This window comes from Pistacia vera, unplaced genomic scaffold, assembly GCF_008641045.1.
Source record: "Pistacia vera cultivar Batoury unplaced genomic scaffold, PisVer_v2 Contig663, whole genome shotgun sequence".
Classification (NCBI taxonomy): Eukaryota; Viridiplantae; Streptophyta; class Magnoliopsida; order Sapindales; family Anacardiaceae; genus Pistacia; species Pistacia vera.
The window spans coordinates 1,294,711-1,313,857 of record NW_022196516.1 but is presented as its reverse complement, the minus strand read 5'-3'; the positions used below and the strand labels follow the sequence as shown (position 1 = coordinate 1,313,857).

General features: G+C 35.0%; 1 protein-coding gene across 1 annotated transcript; it reads left to right on the top strand.

The window, feature by feature from the left end:
• The first annotated feature begins 1,107 nt into the window (after positions 1–1,107).
• LOC116112546 lies at positions 1,108–9,124 on the top strand. Its single transcript, XM_031398671.1, has 5 exons — positions 1,108–1,252; positions 1,373–1,585; positions 1,736–1,812; positions 1,918–2,047; positions 8,730–9,124. The coding sequence occupies exons 1-5, from the start codon at positions 1,108–1,110 to the stop codon at positions 9,122–9,124; spliced, it is 960 nt and encodes a 319-aa protein (XP_031254531.1).
• Positions 9,125–19,147: the final 10,023 nt, after the last annotated feature.

Sequence of the window (19,147 nt, the reverse complement as noted above, 5' to 3'; positions counted from 1 at the left end):
AAGACATTCAAATGTCAAGAGGAAAACAAGTTATTCAACCTTAAGCCACTCAAAAGAAAGATCCTAACCAGAAAAATCAATATCATCAATCCCAAAGAAAGATCTTTAGTTATGTCATCTTCAACTTCACAAGAAAAGATTGTTAACAATAGTTGATTTATTAAGTACTGTACAGTTTAGTTAGTTTGTTTAAAATGTAAAGTTAGTTACTGTTATTGTTAAGAGAGTTAGTTACAAGTTTGGTTAGTTATTATCTAGAGTTAGTTAATTGCAGTTAGTAGCTTACTGAGTTAGTTTGCAAGTATAACAACAGTGTACAAATTGTATTTGATAACCCGATGAAATACACAGTAGTTTCCCCAATTTTCTCTCTTCAACATGGTATCAGAGCAGGAAATTTCTTGCAAATTTTCTAGAAATTGGTTCGATTGAACCTCCATATTCTTCTCGTTCAGCTTGAAAAGGCTCAAGACTCGTTAATTTGTTTCAATTTGAGCTGTAGACTTTGGAAGCTAAGCTCAATCAACTATGGCAGAAGAATCAGTTCTACCTTCGATTGACTCAAATGCGCCCCTCTAAGTTCATCCATCTGATACACCAGGGTCAGTATTAGTATCAAAACAGCTCATAGGAACGAAAAATTACGGTATTTGGAGCAGAGCTATGACCGTTTCCTTATGTGCCAAAAACAAGCTAGGTTTTGTTAATGGAACTTGCACAAAATCTTCAGTACATGATCGTTTAGCTCCATAATGGGAAAGGTGCAACTCCTTAGTTCTTGCTTGGATCTTTAATTCAGTTTCCAAAGAAATATTCAACGGGATTGTGTATTCAACCAATGCTTCACAAGTCTAGCAGGATCTGAAAGAGCAATATCACAAAGTGAATGGCACTAGGGTTTTTGGTATCCATAGAGAAAACGTGAATCTTACACAGGGAACCAACACTGTGGCAATTTATTTTAACAAGCTTAAGTCGTTATGGGACGAATTGGATTCTCTGGTAAGTCTTCCTACTCTAGATAGTGCTTCCGCAAGGACATATCTTGAACATATTAATCAATAAAAGTTATTAAAATTTTTGATGGGTTTGAATGAGTCGTACTCTATGGTCAGAAGCCAAATTTTGTTGATGAATGCCTTGCCGAGTGTGAGAAAAGCATATTCCGTAGTGAATCAAGATGAGAGCCAAAAGACTTTAGCAGGATTGAATGCTAATGCAGATGTAACTACACAACTCTATGCTCAGAATGGTAAAAATTAGAATTCAATGCAGAGATATAAGGGAAAGAAACCTTATATTGAATGCGATTATTGTCACCTACCTAGTCACAAACGTGACAATTGTTACAAGCTGAATGGTTATCCAATAGATTACCAGTTTACAAAAGGAAAAGGGAACTCAAAATCCAAATACTCTACTAATCAGGTGCAATCACAGGATACAGTTGCAGAAACGACAGATGCAAAGTCTCCTAATATTCCAGCTGGACCTGTTTTCACATCAGAGCAGTACAATCAGATTTTGGAGCTGTTAGGAAATGAGAATGTACCCTCTACAAATCATTCAGTTGCAAACCTTATAGGTATCTTTAATAGTACACATGATATTACATTGATTAATTTAAATAAAAATGTTTGCATCATAGATACAGGGGCCACTAATCACATGACCTATGACCTTAGTATTCTACAGTCTCCTATTGCCATAAAACCTTCTTGAAAATCTATTGTAGGGTTACCTAATGGCACTAAGACTCATATTGCACATGTAGGTTCTGCAATTTTGGACAATGGCATGCATCTCTCAAAAGTTCTGCACATACCAACTTTTAGACACAATTTGCTTTCCGTCTCCAAATTTACAGTTTCTAATAATTGTACCATCAATTTTTACCCTAATTTTTGTCTAATCCAGGACCTTTACAGTGGCAAATTGAAGGGGATTGGTAAGCATAAGCAAGGCCTATATTTCCTTGATCCAATTTCACAAAAATCAATAATGTCAGTAGATGCTTCACATAAAGCTGTTCGTAATATTTCAAAAGGTATTTGTTCAAATAATAATGTACTATGTCATTTTCAGTTGAATAAAGACTTTGAATTTCCAAATACTTTTCTTGCTGCAAATGTTTCTAATAGTGCTAAATTGTGGCACCAAAGGTTAGGACATGTTCCTTATATAATATTATAGCATATGCATAAAAATTTTGATGTTTCTAATCCTCCTCACTACACTATTTGTCCATTAGCTAAGCAAACTAGGGTTCTTCTCCATCATAGTAATTCAATTTCTACTTGCATTTTTTATTTGTTACATATTGACGTTTGGTGTCCATATAAGATTTCAACACATGGAAATGCTAGGTATTTCCTTACTTTGGTTGATGATTTTTCAAGAGTAACCTGGTTATTTCTCATGCAATACAAATCTGAAGTTTTCATTACCATTAAACATTTTATTACAATGATAGAAACTCAATACCATTGTACTCTGAAATGCATTAGAAGTGACAATGGCCTTGAATTTTTTAATAAAGAATGTCATGATCTATTTATTAGTAAAGGCATTGTCCATCAAAGCTCATGTGCTTATTCCCGTCAACAAAATGGAGTTGTTGAGAGGAAACATAGACACATCATTGCAGTAGCTAGAGCCTTGAAATTCCAGTCCAATATACCAAATCATTTGTGGGGATATTGTGTGCAAACAATAGTTTACCTTATACATAGGTTTCCTTCATCAGTTCTCAAAGGTATATCACCTTTTGAAAGATTTTTTTGGTCACCCTCCTTCATTGGATCACATCAAGGTTTTTGGTTGTTTAGCTTATGCTACCATTCTCACCCCTAAGGACAAATTGTCACCTAGATCTACCCCTTGTGTCTTTTTGGGTTATTCTTTGACTCAAAAGGGATATTTTCTTTATGATCTTTCTTCTCATAAAGTTTTTGTCACTAGAGATGTTCTTTTTCATGAGACCATTTTTCCTTTTACTTGGCCTATATCTCCATAATCACCTTTTCCCTTTGATCTTGAATTTTTGGATATTGAGTTGCCTTCTACAACTACAGCCCCTACTGTCCCTTTATCAACCGATTTATTACATGTTGTCTAACATGCAGAATCTACAGGACCTCCCTCTCCATCTATTACTTCCTCTCCACCTCAACCTATCATTCCTCTTAGGCAATCCAGTCGAATTAAAAGGCCCCATATCTGGACATCAGATTTTGTTTGTCCATCTATTTCTCCTTCCACTTCAACTTCAGCAATTGCCTCCCATATCCTATCTTTAATTTTGTATCTTATAGTCATATTTCACCAAGCTACCAAGCCTTTTATCCCATCTCAATCTAGTAGAACCCTCTTCTTTCAATAACGCTTTTCAAGATCCTAATTGGGTAGCTGCCATGCAAAAGGAGATACAAGCCTTGGAATTAAATAAAACCTGGTCCTTAGTCCCTTTACCCCAAGGTAAGACTCCAATTAGTTGTAAGTGGGTCTATAAACTCAAATATAATGCTAATGGTTCCTTGAAAAGATATAAGGCAAGATTGGTGGCAAAGGGGTACACTTAAACAGCAGGTGTAGATTATGTAGAAACATTTTCTCCTATTGTTAAAATGGTTACCATTAGGTCTATTTTTTCACCCGCTTCCATGCATAATTGGCCACTTTACCAAATGGATATGGATAATGCATTTTTGCAAGGGGATTTACAAGAAGAGATTTATATGACTTTGCCTCAAGGTTTTGCAAAGTGGGGGTGGGGGTGGGGGTGGGGTGGGGCATCTTGGGGAGCAGCCTATAGTATGCAAGTTACACAAGTCTCTATATGGACTTAAACAAGCCTCTAGAGCCTAGAATTACAAGCTTACTCAAGCCTTACTTGTTGGAGGATTTACTCAATCTAAAGCTGATTATTCTTTGTTCATTAAGAGGATGCATTCTCATATTGTGCTAGTTTTAGTCTATGTAGATGACATTGTTCTTACAGGGGACAATATTGACATGACCAACTCCACCAAATAACTATTGCATTCTCATTTTAAACTCAAGGATTTGCGTGTTCTAAAATATTTCTTGGGTTTAGAGGTAGCCAGGTCATTCAAGGGTATTCACTTATGTCAAAGAAAGTATGCTTTGGAACTTATATATGAATCAGGTCTGTCTGCCTCCAAGCCTTCTGTAGTTCCTATGGATTCTACTTTGAAACTTACATCAGTTGTTTGTGATGACCTTTTCCCTATTGGTTATGATCCCTCTCTTCCTAATCCGAGTGTTTATTAAAGGCTAGTGGGTAAGTTGTTGTACTTATGCATGACTAGACCAAACTTAAGTTTTTCTGTCAATCTCTTAAGTCAGTTTATGCATAGTCCCAAACATTCACATATGACTATAGCACTTAAAGTGGTGAAATATCTTAAGTCTGCTCCTGGTTTAGGTCTATTTTTTCCAACTGACAATCTTATGAATTTATCTGCCTTTTGTGACTCTGATTGGGGCTCATGTCTCATGACAAGAAAGTCAGTTACAGGGTACTGCATTTTTCTTGGCAAGTCTTTAATTTCATGGAAATCTAAAAGGCAAGCCATTATCTCTAAATCTTCATCAGAGGCAGAGTATAGAGCTATGCCTCCACTGTATGTGAGCTGCTTTGGTTAATTCAACTTTTTCAGGAACTTGGAATTACTAATTTGCTTCCTATACCTCTTCACTGTGACAACCAGACTGCTAATCACATTGTATCAAATCCCATCTTCCATGAGAGGACTAAACACATCGACATTGATTGCCACATTGTGAGAGAACAACTTAAACTGGGAGTCATTACCACTACCTATATTCCGTCATCTGATTAGCCTACAGACTTGCTCACTAAAGCTCTTGTTAGTCCACTGCATTCCAGATTGTTAAGCAAGTTGGGTGTGCTTGACCTTTACCACCCTCCAACTTGAGGGGGGGTGTTAACAGTAGCTGATTTATTAAGTACTATACAATTTAGTTAGTTTGTTTAAAATGTAAAGTTAGTTTCTGTTATTGTTAAGAGAGTTAGTTACAAGTTGGTTAGTTATTAACTAGAGTTAGTTAACTGCAGTTAGTAGCTTACTGAGTTAGTTTGCAAGTATAACAGCAATGTACAAATTGTATTTGATAACCCGATGAAATACACAATACTTTCCCCAAATTTCTCTCTTCAACAAAGATAGTATCACCGATTAATCCCACAAAATGAAAATGAAGAAATGATTCCATACTATCCCAGAGTGGGGAGGGCCAGAACTAAGTGGGAGCTAACCCGTGCTATACCCAAGTCAAATTTTTTTTAAAAATTCTTAGGGTAGGCTGAGTTTTGACATATATATTAGGTTTTAATTCACATTGAGCTTTTAATTATTATTATTATTTTTTTTTTAAGATTAGTATATTTTAAAAATATGGGCTACTAAAAGGATTTTGAACCGGACTAGTGTGATCATGTTTAAAGAGGTATAAGCCCGTTTGTTTGCTAATACAATTTAATAATACATAATCAATTTATTTCATGTATTTCTTTATCCATCATACATCAACATTTATTCGAAAAAAATTCTTCTATTTTATTATTCCATATCAAAGAATTCATACTTCTTAAGGGGTAATAGAAATTTATATTCCAAACCTTATTTGAAAAAAGATTCTTTTATTTCATCAATCCCTATTTAAAAAAATAAAATAAAAAAAATCTTTCTTTCTATTGCTCCTTAAGATAAAAGGATTTTTAATCACTTATCCCCCTAGAAAATTAGTACATCTCTCATAGCGCACAAATTAAATGAATTCTACTTCATTGCATTACATTTCTCTTTACTTTATTATTTATAATTAGAATCTAAGAGTGATATATAAATGGATTTAATGTGTTTGGGAATATATCTGTGCTGAAATGTTCCATTGAAAGTCAACATTCAGCTCATTAACGGATATCTATGATGATAAAGGAAATTTGTAATTGGTTAGTAAATAAGAGCCTTGTTTAATTAATTAGTCCGGAAGAATTTCTTTAAACTGGTGGAATTTTCAAGGAGGTTACTAAATTTATATTGTATAATCTGATTTGTGTATGATTGGTTCAAGTTTTTTGCTTATTAATTTTAAAAAGGTCAATAAATGAATATATCCAAAAGAAAGAAAAAGAGAATGATAGCATCATTTTATGTTATGTATGCAGCAATAGTTTTATAGTTACTATACCAACCGCAAAGACAATAACGAAGGAAATGATATCATCATTTACAGTACAATTTTTTGAACTGTCGTATATTCTATACAAAAAATTTCACACTTCCGAAAAATATTTTACATATTGTTTTCCAAATTCATGAGACGAAAGGTCAGGAAGTCAGTCAGCCTTTGGCTCCACCATTGGCTAATAAAATATTAAATTAGTTATATATAATTTAATCTTTATATCTATGGTAAAATATAACATTATTACAGTTTGAATGTGAAAATCAGGTTTTACCAACTTTAGGGGTATTATATGAATATCCATCTGCTAAATCTAACCATGAAGGACAAACGGCTAATAAATGGAGAAGGGTTTATAGCTATTATTGGATGAGAGATAGTTTATTGTCTAGGTACAGGATAGGAGGAATTTTTCTAGAGAATAATAGGGAGAACTATTATATAATATTATTACAATGAAAATTAGGGATTATTAACAATAAGAGTTGGTTAATATCCTGCTCTAGAAAATCTAGAAAAAAGCCCTCCTTCTAGGATGCAAAAAGGGGAATTTTCTTAATAACATTTTTTTAATTATACTATAGAATCCTTAGACTATTATTTTATATGAAAATGCAATAACTAATATAATTCATTAAAAGTTATTAGATCAAATCTTTGACTTTTAACTGAAAGCAATTTATCCTTATTAATAGCATAGTACACGTTTATAATTTCAATGTGGCTTTAATTTACGTTTATAATTAACTATGTATTGAAATAACTTATATTTTCTTTTCCAAGATTTCATGAGAGCGAAAGCCCAAAGGAGGCAGTCAGCCTTTGGCTCACCCTGGGTCAATAAAATATTAAATATACCATTTTGTTACATAATTTAATTTGCTACATCAACTATCACGAGAAAGAAAATGGAAGAAAACGATATCATCATATTACATATGTCTGTTTTGATAATCATATATTCCATAAAGATTTTAAGATTTTTGAAAATATTTTAATTTTTTTTTTCCAAATTTCAAGAAAGCGAAAGCCCAAGGGGGTCAGCCTTGGCTCCACCTTTGGTGAATAAAAACTAAATTATACTATGTTCTTACATAATTTAATTTGCTACATGAATTGTCCCAAGGGAAGAAAACGAAAAAAAAAATGGTACAATCATATGAATAAATAATAGTAAAAAAATAAAAAGAAAAAAGTTAAAAATAATACTACACCAACAACTTTCTTCACAACCCTGACGTGGAACTCGCAATTGGTCAACTCGCAATTAATTATTAGAACCCATTATGAACTGACCAATTATAAGCTGCCAAGCAGGGTTGTGGAGAAAGTTTGTGAGAGAGAGAGAGTTGTTGGGGTAGTATTATTCAAAAGTTAAAGCATGCTGGCAAAGTTGCTAACCAACTATTTTCGGCGGTGGTTAGTTGTTGTTGCCAACGAATTCGCTGGTAGCGAGTATATTCATTGATCAGCAGTGGGTTTGGGTGGGGTATCAAACGAGCGAGCCACTAAGCTCGAGCTCGAGCCGCTCGAATAAGGGAGTCATGCCAAGTTTGCTTAGCCCAAGCTCGGTCATCGAGCTCACGAGCTTCAGCAAGCTCGAAAGGGTCAAAATGATATAGTTTATAAGTATTAGGGAGTACATGTATATGAAGTTATAAAAAGGTTTTGAAAATGACAAAGACACCCATGACCCATTTTCCCAAATCAAATAAAAGTGGAATTGCAAAATTAGATTGTGAAAAAACCCTAAACCTAAATCAAGTCGAATTGAACTCTCTGCTAATGCCGACGGCACTCAATGTCACCACCCTTCGCTCCGATCATTCTCGCTGATGTCTCCAGACTTCATGGATTTTGGCTCTCTCTGTGATTTCGTCACTTGTCTCACCAACTCACGGTATGAATGTCGCGATTTTTATTTTGCTAGTGAATGTTGGTTTCATGTGCTTGCTTTTTGTATATGGACTATGGTTTTGTTTTAATACAATAGAATAAACAAATAGTTGCTGCAAAATAGTTATTTATTTTGCGATTTTCTTCTTTTGCTTAGTGAATGCTGGTTTCAGGAATAATGTTCTTTTTGGTTGATTGTTTTGGTAGATGTTATTGTGAAATATACAGAAGAGCTGAAATGAAGCTAAAATGAATTTGAGAGAACAAAGCTATCTTGTATTCAATTGACTAAGTTTCGATACAAATGAGGAAGAACACTGTTCTTTTTATACTGATATAGAGAAAAGAGTAAAGTGAAAGTGAGCTGAAAGTTCTACTTAAAGTTCTACTTAAAACAACACCACTTTGGCCTATTATCAAAAGCATCCAATCACTTAACAACTTTGCACTTTCATCCTCTTATATCAACATCTCCCCTCAAACCAAACCTGGTTTAGGATCTTCATTCCCAGGTTCAGTTCTGACTTTTCGCTGTCAACTTTAATTCACAATCCAGCAGAGGGAGACGATTAGTTTTTTTTTTTTTTTTTAATTATTAGAGCAGTCCAACATCAGCTCGTCTCATGCAAATGCAGCAGCTCGTGACGAACTGTCTAACATTAGCTCGTCTCATGCAAATGCAGCAGCTCGTGACGAACTGGTTGCTACAAGCAGCTCGTCTCATGCAAATGCAATAGCTCGTGACAAACTGGTTGCTACAAGTAGCTCGTCTCATGCAAATGTAACAGCTCGTGGTGAACTGGTTGCTACAAGCAGCTCGTCTCATGCATCATCAGCTCGTGACGAACTAGTTGCTTCAAGCAGCTCGTCTCATGCAAATGTAGCAGCTCATGGGGAACTGGTTGCTACAAGCAGTTCGTCTCATGCAAATACAGAAGCTCGTGGCAGATACACAACTCATAGCTCAATTTTGATTAAAAATCCACAACTCTAATCAGAATTGCTAACTCTTGATACACAGCAGATACACAACACAGCAGCTCAACACTTGATATAGCTTGTTTTACCAAAAAAAACAACACCTTCTTAACATATTCTGATCCTACGTTGCCAAACTCTCAACACAGCAGCACACTCTAATTTTTTACTGCTAAAGTGAGTTATAAGTAACTCCACCAATATTCAACCATCAGAACTTCACCAACAAAAAAAAAAAAAAAAAAACTTCATCAACCTTCACTTCAGCAACACTCATTATCATTAAAAAAAAAACTTCAGAAAGTTACTACAAAGTCAGTAACCAGAACTCAAACCTACACCATCAAAATACTGCATAATCAGTAACCAGAACTCAAACTGGCAACATCAAGAACTATCATTTTTTGTCTGAGCTCACTAAATTGAGCAGCTGTCAAGAGATCAGCAATTTGAAGTTTTGATGGCACATATTGAACCACCAGCTTCTTAGCTAAAACTTGTTCACGAATGTAGTGTGCATCCAGTTCAATATGTTTGGTCCGTGCATGGAAAACTGGATTAGAAGCAAGCGCTCTAGCACTCACATTATCACACCATACCACAGGAGTTGTAGGAAAATTTAGGCCCAATTCAGAGAACATATTCTCTAACCAGGCCACCTCAGTGGCTGTTTGAGCAAGTGCTCTATATTTAGCCTCAGTTGAGGACAATGCTACAACTTTTTGCTTGCGAGAACTCCATTGAATAAGATTTGGACCTAAGAAAACATAACACCCACTTGTAGACCGTCGATCATTAGGACTACTTCCCCAATCGGCATCAGCATAACACTCAATATTTAATGATACTGCTGGCTTAAAATGTAACCCAAACTGAAGAGTACCTTTGATGTATCTAAGGATCCTCTTGCAGGCTGGCCACTGCAGATTTGTTAGGGCTTGCAAGTGTTGACTGAGTTTGTTAACCGGGAAGCTAATGTCAGGACGAGTAAGGGTTAAATACTGCAGAGCACCAATAGTGCTTCTGTATAAACTGGGATGTTCAAAAAGTGGGCTGTCTAGTGAAGATAACTTGGTACCAACAGCCATTAGAGTGGAGCAAGCATGAGCTTCAAGCATATTAGTCTTCACAAGTAAATCAGTTGCATACTTAGTCTATTTAAGATGAATACCAATTAAAGTTCTGGTTGCTTCCAAACCCAAGAAATACTACAAAGACCCCAAAGTTTTCAATGCAAATTCATCATTCAAATTTGTCATCAATTGACTAATATAAGTAGAATTGGACCCGGTAATGAGAATATCATCAACGTATACCAAAACATAAGTGACAGTAGAATTTTCCTTGAAAATAACAAGCTAGAATCTGAGATGGAGTTCTGAAAACCCTCAATCTGTAGTGCAATTTTTAACTTGTCAAACCAGGCCCTGGGAGCTTGCTTCAACCCATACAGAGCTTTATTCAGTTTGCAAACAAAAGAGGGATAGTCAGATGATTCAAAACCAGGTGGCTGGCGCATGTAAACTGTCTCATTTAGTGTGCCATTAAGAAAGGCATTATTCACATCAATCTGCTGAATGTCCCAAGCATTAGAAACTGCCAACGTGAGAATGATACTAATGGTGGATAGCTTGACAATTGGACTGAATGTTTCAAAGTAATCCAATCCTGGTGTTTGTTGAAACCCCTTTGCCACTAGCATGGCTTTGTACTTTTGCAAACTGCCATTTGCATTGAATTTAGTCCGGAAAACCCATTTGTTCCCCACAATATTCATATCAGAAGAAGGGGGAACAAGAGACCAAGTGTTATTCTGGACAAAAGCATCGAACTCAACTTGCATGGCTGCTTTCCAAGCTGGACTTGCAAGTGCTTCAACTGCAGATTTAGGTTCAGGTTCAATGACATCCTGGCCAATGGTAAGATAAGCTGAATGCAGCAAAATGTCATCTTCATTTGAAACTAAACCAGCTAAACCATATGAATCAGATTTATTCTGCACAGCTGCTGTCAAGGCTGAACTTTCAAGAGCTTTAACTGATTTTAGAACCGTAGCACCAGACTTGGATCTTGTAATCATAGGGTGCAAATTGGAAACATTTTGTGATGGCATGAGATCAATAGTAACTTGTGCTAATGATAAATCAACTTCAAGATGGCAGGTGGGAGGAACACAATCTGATCTAATTACAGGTAATGAAGAAACTGATGGTAACAGGAAGGAGTCTAAAAGGCTGCTACAAGATGTTGTATGTAGTGGTTCTATAGATTGTGAGGTAACAGTCATGAGTGCAGGTGTTAGTGGTAATGTAGGTGAGCTGATATGTTGGTTTGGAGGGTGTAAGTTTGAATTTGTGACTGTATTAGAAGAAGTGATATGACTAGCAACTGTTGAATCATTAAGAACAGTCTTGTCTGTAGGCTTTGTTACTGCATGAGGACCAGGAGAAACTGAAGAAGAGACAGGTAGGATGAAACAAGGTAAACGAGACAAGGAAGTATTGAAACTATCCTGTTCATTAAGAGAAATCTGTTTGAGGGAAAAAGTGTCATAAGGATCAATAAACTGTTTATTTTGGAATGGAAATTCTATTTCATTAAAGGTGACACTAGGTGTAACAAAAATTTTCCCATCTTCTCTTAAACACTTGTACCCTTTATGAACTAAACTATATCCTATAAAGACACACTTGGAGGAATGAAAACTAAACTTATGACTGTTAAAGGGACGAAGGTAAGGAACACAAGTACATCCAAATACTTTAAGACTCTCATAAACAGGCTATTTGGGAAACAATTTGAAATAAGGAGTATCACCGTGTAAGACATCAGTAGGCATTCTATTAATTAAGAATGTAGCAGTCTCGAATGCTAACCACCAATAATGCAGGGGCATATATGCATGTGCAAGCAATGTTAAACCGGTTTCTACAATATGTCTATGTTTGTGTTCACTATGGCTATTTTGTTGGTGAGTGTAAGCACATGAATGTCTAAATTGAATGCTTAAGTCATTTAGATAAGGAATAAGAGTTTTATTCTCTCCTCCTTGATCAGATTGAAGACACTTTAGTTTAGTGTTAAATTGCCTTTCCGCGAGGTGATGAAATTTAATAAATACAGATTTAACTTCAGCTTTTGTTTTTAAAGGAAAAACCCATGCAAACCTACTGAAATCATCTAAAAACTGAACATAATACCGGAAACCTTCAACAGACACTGCAAGGGCAGGACCCCAAACATCATTATGAATTAAAACAAGTAGTTCAAGAGCATGTGACTGGGAGGCAGGAAAGGTGTTCTGATGTTGCCTAATTGACATGCATCACAAAAGAAAGTTTCAGATTTTTGTAACTAGGAAACTGGTGAGTGAGAACCTGAAAAACTGGTCATGATTTTTTGAAAAACAGTAGAGTTCGGATGTCCTAATCTTCTATGCCAAACCATATGAGTAGAAGGTTGTTTATTAACAGCAAGGCAGTGAAGACTGGATTGAAGTTCAGACTTAACATGATTCATCTCATGCAGATTAATATGTGAAACATTGGATGCATTTTGCGTAGGGAATTGCACAATTTCGGGCACACTTAGGTTATTCTGAATATCATGAGACAGATCAGACCTAGAATATAAAAGTGCATCACTAACAAATTGTGTTTTAGGCTCATGAGACAGTTCAAACTTAGAAAATAAAAGTGCATCACTAACAGATTGTGTTTTTGGCTTATTCAAAGTAGTTACACAAGCAGATTGAAGTTGATCAGAATTATGCATGTTAGAAGCAGACATATGAACAGCAAATTTAAAATCAGAAACTAAACCAGGTTGTGAATCACAAAAATGATCAATTTTGTTATTACTAAAAACATTGCAAATTTCTTTACATGATGTGGATGAACAGTTATTAGTAGTTTGCATTTGAGACTGAGTACACCTGAGAGTATCAGCAGCAGATACAGCTAACCTATTTTAAATACTAGGCCTATGGGACTGACTAAACAATGCATCTCCTGAGAATTGGACAGAAGGAGCTGCTTTATTAGATGATGAACTATGGGTAGGTGACACGTGTGAAGCTTTGGAGGTTGAAACAGCAGAAGGAAACAAGGCAGGTGGAATATTTAGCTAGTACAGACCTCCCTTAAGGCCCCCTTACAGTAACATTGCCTTTGTGGATTTGTCCTTAACAACATAACAATTTGCATCAAACTCAACAATAACATTATTGTCTTTGGTAAACCTAGAGATGCTAAGTAAATTTTTTGTAATGTTTGGCACACAAAGGATATTCCTAAGATGTAAACATTTAGAATGCAGTGTAGGTAAGATAGAATGGCATGTATGAGAGATAGAAAGGTGCTCACCACTGCCTACTTGAAGTTGAGCATCACCTGCATAAGCCTTGCTGATTTGTAGCTGTCCAAGATCAGAAGTTACATGATCAATAGCTCCAGAGTCCATATACCATGCTGGATCAGTGGAAGAGAAGGCTATAGCACTATCAAACACATGAAAAGGTGGACAGTAATGATTCCCAGGTTGTCCACAATTTCCACCAATATCAATATGAAATCCAGCCCCTGGTCTAGTAGAAACAAAATGGGCTTGACTATAGCCAGAGTTATGCTGACTAGGTACTCCAAAACAGCCAACACCTAAAGTAGGAGCAAATGTATTGCTTTGAGCAAATGTATTGCTTGGCTGTCTAATGGTGGAAGAAGGAATGAAATGTGTTGAACCACTGTTTAGGACTGGTGATGAGTGGTCATTATGCAGTTGATTAGCAGTAGAGAAAACATTGTTTTGAGCATGCTGAGAATGCTGAGCAAGCTGAGGATAAGTTGAGCTCTGATAATGCTGAGATACCACATTTTGGTAGCCTGGATGAGAAAAACCAGAGTGCTGCTGTTGAGGCACATGAACAGAGTGCTACTGTTGTGAACTACCACTGTAAGCTACATTAAAACGATGGTAACACTGAACAGCAGAGTGTCCAGCCTTATTACAGACTTGACAAATGAGTCTATTTCTTCCATTACCATGGCCTCTGCCTCTTCCATAAACAGGAGGTCCAGTCCAGTTTTGATTCAGTCCACTACCAACAAAAGGCATAAAATTTTGAGGCTGAGAGGATGTGAAGGCTGGTGGAGTGATATAAGTCTGTGAACTATGAGGATTTCCCAGAGACATTAGGGCTGGTACAATATGCTCAACGTTTGTAGCTTTGTTGTAACTAGTTTGCTCTTATGCTCCAGAAATGCCAGGTACATTAGGATGACTAGCTAAGGCTACATTAACAGATCTATTGTAGAGATCAACTGAGTTAAATTTTTCTAATCTCAACTCATATTTCTGAAGTAAAAATTGTGCCTCTTGAAATGTAACATTATCAACTTTGGACTCTAATCTGGAAGTGAGAGTCATAACAGCAGCATCATACTCAGGCCCGAACCCATCTAATACGTATTGAAGCAAATCCTCATTAGATACAACCATTCCACTTGCTACTAAACTTTCAGAAATCTTTCATCTTTTTAACGTAATCACTAATACTAAGACTACCTTTTTGAGTAGTTTGAAGTAAATTTTTAAGATGAAGAGCTCGAGCCTTGGAATCTATTACGAACTCGTTTTCTAAGGCTAACCAAATATCAGTGGCTAATCTACATTTTGAAACAACAAAGAACATGCTTTCCGAAATTGATGCGAGTAGCCAGCTAACTAAACATTTATCAATTCTTTTCCACAAAACATAAGCGGGACTAAGTTGTTCACTAACCTCAGATTCATCGATTAGAACTAGCGAGGGGCAACGAGCTCTACCTAAGAGGTAATCTTCCAATTCATGAGAGCCAACAGCAGATAACACTTGAGAGCTCCAAAACCGGTAATTATTTCGTGTCAGCTTAGGGTTTATAACTTGCAAACTCGAATTGAAGAATCTTGCAACACTTCTCGATTGTTGTTAAGCGTGTGAGAAGCAGAGGAATCCTTAGCCATTGACGTGAGTCTTGGCTCTGATACCATGTGAAATATACAGAAGAGCTGAAATGAAGCTAAAATGAATTTGAGAGAACAAAGTTATCTTGTATTCAATTGACTAAGTTTTGATACAAATGAGGAAGAACACTGTTCTTTTTATACTGATACAGAGAAAAGAGTAAAGTGAAAGTGAGCTGAAAGTTCTACTTAAAACGACACCACTTTGGCCTATTATCAAAAGCATCCAATCACTTAACAACTTTGCACTTTCAACCTCTTATATCAACAGTTATGAACTCTCAATGGAATAAATGAGCGTTTTGGTAGATATGAAACTGGAGAGTGAAATTTAAATATAATTTCTAGCTTTTGAAAATAAGAGAGACAATAAATTTGACTGTAATTATGAAAACTCATATTGTTTTGAAAAACAAAAATTCAGCTAAATTAATTCCATANATTTACATTTTTATCTAACTTTAGAAGTACAAAGATTTTTATTTGAATATTTAGCTTTTATTTGAATACAAAAACATCTATTATTACCCATTTGTATATGATTTTACTCAATGGTCCCACAATTATAATCACATTTGATCAATTAATAGCGTGAAAATAATAATTATTAAAATGGTAATTTCTTGACAAATGTGATTGTTTTTAGAAAAGAAAATGAATTGAAAAATTTCAAGCAAAATTAAATTACTGGACAAATTAATTACAAATTATTATTTAAGTGAAATGAAATGTCACAAATCAATTAATATATAGAGTTTGATATTTTAAGAAAAAATTAAGAAGTAGTTAATTATGTTTCAAATTCATTAATAAATGTCCTCATAACTCTACTATGAAAATAATTATTTAATTAAGGATTAGAATTATTAATTTATGTGCATTTATAATTGGGGTGGCCAATTTAAAAAATCAAATATTTTCTTCATAAATGCATATCATATATCACATAAATGATAACGAGGGTTAACTGCATTTTAGTCTTTATGATTTTAGTCAATTATTAAGAATAGATTAATTTTCTACTTTCAAAATCTTCATCAAACTCAAAGGTGGTACGCTGAAGTCTGAAATGAACAGTGAAAGGGCACATTTGACTTTCTACACTAAAATAAAATAATTAACATAGTAAACACAATTTATTTAAACAAAAAAATTAATTTTATCCACTTAAATAAAATATTTGACTTGCTGTCGATTTACCAAAATAGGCCAAGGACTACCCATGTTTGTCCACCGTCACCACGCCTTGCCATCTCTTAGTAAACAAATTTGTTTTGTTGTTGGATTGAATTAGGAATTGGCTTTTTATATGACCATGGTGGATTATTGTGATGATACTTAATGCAGTTGATTTTGATTTAATGAAAGTGATGGTTCATGCCCTAAGCTAAAACCTCACTGATATTTCAACCCAGAGTCAAGTTTTGTTTATGAAATTTTGTCTTAATTTTTTCAATTTCAAGATAAAGTTATGGATTTAGAGACTAAGTTTGGGTTTGATTTATTATTTTTAATGTTTAAAACACTATTTTATTACATGATTTAACATTTCAAGTGAGTTATTCCACTATCAGTATTAATTATTAATTTTATTATTTTTAAAATTTCTATCCAAGGCTATTTTAGACTTTTCATCGAAAATCATTTATCAAGCAAGGAAAGTGTGTAACCGCCGTTAAGTTAGAGTACTATTTTAGAAAGAAATTAATGTATCCTAAATTGTTAATGAAAACATAAACCAAGCACGGCAAAGTTTTTTTTTCCATGATGATTCAAGAAAAGCGGATGCATTAAGGTGGCTTATGAAGTTTATTGTGGGACGGGCGAGGGAGGATAAAGCTGTACTAAGTAGATTGTTTTCTAAGTATATAATAATGAATTTTTTTTTTAAATAATGCTTTTTTTTTTTTTTAATGACCGGAGATGTCTATGTCAGTTTATGCGTATCTCAACTATTACCTTCGAGATCTTAAAACTATCGGTCGGATACAAGCTCTAGTGGCCGCCTTTATTAACAATAGTAAGAACTCAAACTAAAGAAAATAATGTTATCTGGTTATTAAAAGATCTATATTCAGTTGACAAAGAAAATAAAGTAAATGACGTTATAATTGGATGGAATATAGGAGAAGCCGCTACTTGGCAATGTGTTTTCTATTTGAAAAATAAAAATTATGGTTCTCAACACTCAGCAGCAAGAGTAAAATATTTAATCGTGAAATATATACTAGTAAACTATTTCAGGAGTGTAAAATCTTGTTAAACTTTTTTAGTTAGAGTTAACTTATGTATATGTACATTGACTGTTTACTTTCTACATCATTTTATTTTATTTTTAAAAATCGTGATCCTAACTGGAAGCATAAAAAAAAAAAAAACATTTGCTTTAAGCTAACTTTGTCAATGATTAATAAACCAATACTATAACGAGACCTTAGGATGCTTGGAATGTGTGCTCATACGTATATAGAATCCGCCATATACCATTCTTCATTTGATATAATTTTAAGATCTTACCCCTTTCATCACCAACAAATAACAGTAAAAAGAACGAGTGTTTTCAGCAGACATTACCTCTTGTTTGTGTTACTTGTAACAACAACTCGAGTTTTTTCAAGGCGTGACAGAACTATGGTAAAATTATGAACAGATTACTGTTCAGTATAAATCAAGAGGTGATGGTCATGGAAAACATGTAATTAATGATCCACTATGTTCTTACACATTTTCATTTGAACCTAACCAATATGGTGGCACGATATATCACTGCATTTTCACTCGGAAAAATGAATCCCATCAATTTGATATTTGGGAACATAAAAGAAATTATAGAAGAGTTTTGCTCTTGGACGATAAAAGCAAAGGGCCCTTGTTTCAATGAAAAAGATCAGGAAAAGTGTCTTGACTGGATAAAAATTTACCATTACAGGGCCATTTGGATCAGGGGTATATAAGAAAACGTAGGTAATCTTAGTTTATTTTGTAAGATTTCTGTATTTGGTTTGCAAGTAATAAAATATTATGGTAATCTTTTTTTGCAAATATTGTTTATTATTGGTAATGTGGGGGGTAATCTTATTATCTTGTTAGGGGGTTATTAAAACATTACCGGATTAATATGATTTTTCTACCCATTTGCCCTTAATTAAAAACCATTTCAAACACAACTGCCCTAAAAAATGTCTACCAAATAACAATTACACAGTCTCCCTACATTTGAGCAATTAGCTAAAACACCCCAGCCACAAAAAAAAAAAAAAAAGTTCAAAAGTTAACAAAATATCCCCAGCCACCCAAGACCACCACTGGTTGCTACCGTCAGTCGTCGTAATGATGCACAATCGGTAGAATCTGGTTGGTCGTACACTGGTGAGGTCTTTTATAGCCATGGATCACAGCCGGAAACGACTAGATCCGGCATTCTTATGGCTGTTTCACGACCAAAGATGTGGCCATGAAACAACTATAAATCTGGCAGTGAAATGGAACGGCCAAAGATCTGGCCTTTTCACGACCAGATCTGTGGCCGTTTTTCGGCTATGGATTTGTGATCCATGGCCATTTCTAGCTTTGCCGGCACACAAGCAGCCATATATGGCCAGTCGTGTGCCACAAGCGGCCATATACAGTCGTGTGCCACAAGCAGCCATATATGGCCAGTCGTGCGCCATTCCATTGACTACCGATAGCGGCCGGTAATGGTGGTGGTGGCTGGCTATCGGCAGTGGCTTGGGGTGGGTGGGGGTGATTTTGCTACAAATTAAAGGTTTATATGGCTAGGGTGTTTTAGCAAAATTTCAAATGTAGGGGGTTAAAAGAAATGATTCAAAAAATAATAAATAAAAAAAATACTATTATATTATTTAATATTTAAAAAGGAGGCCAATTTAGTAATCTATATAATATACCCACCCATTTATGCTCCCAACTAAACATATTATTCACCAATTTATTCGAATCAACTAAACACATTTTCTAAATATTCTCAATAATCTTTCTTGTCGTTGATATAATATACCCCTATAATAAAACATTATAT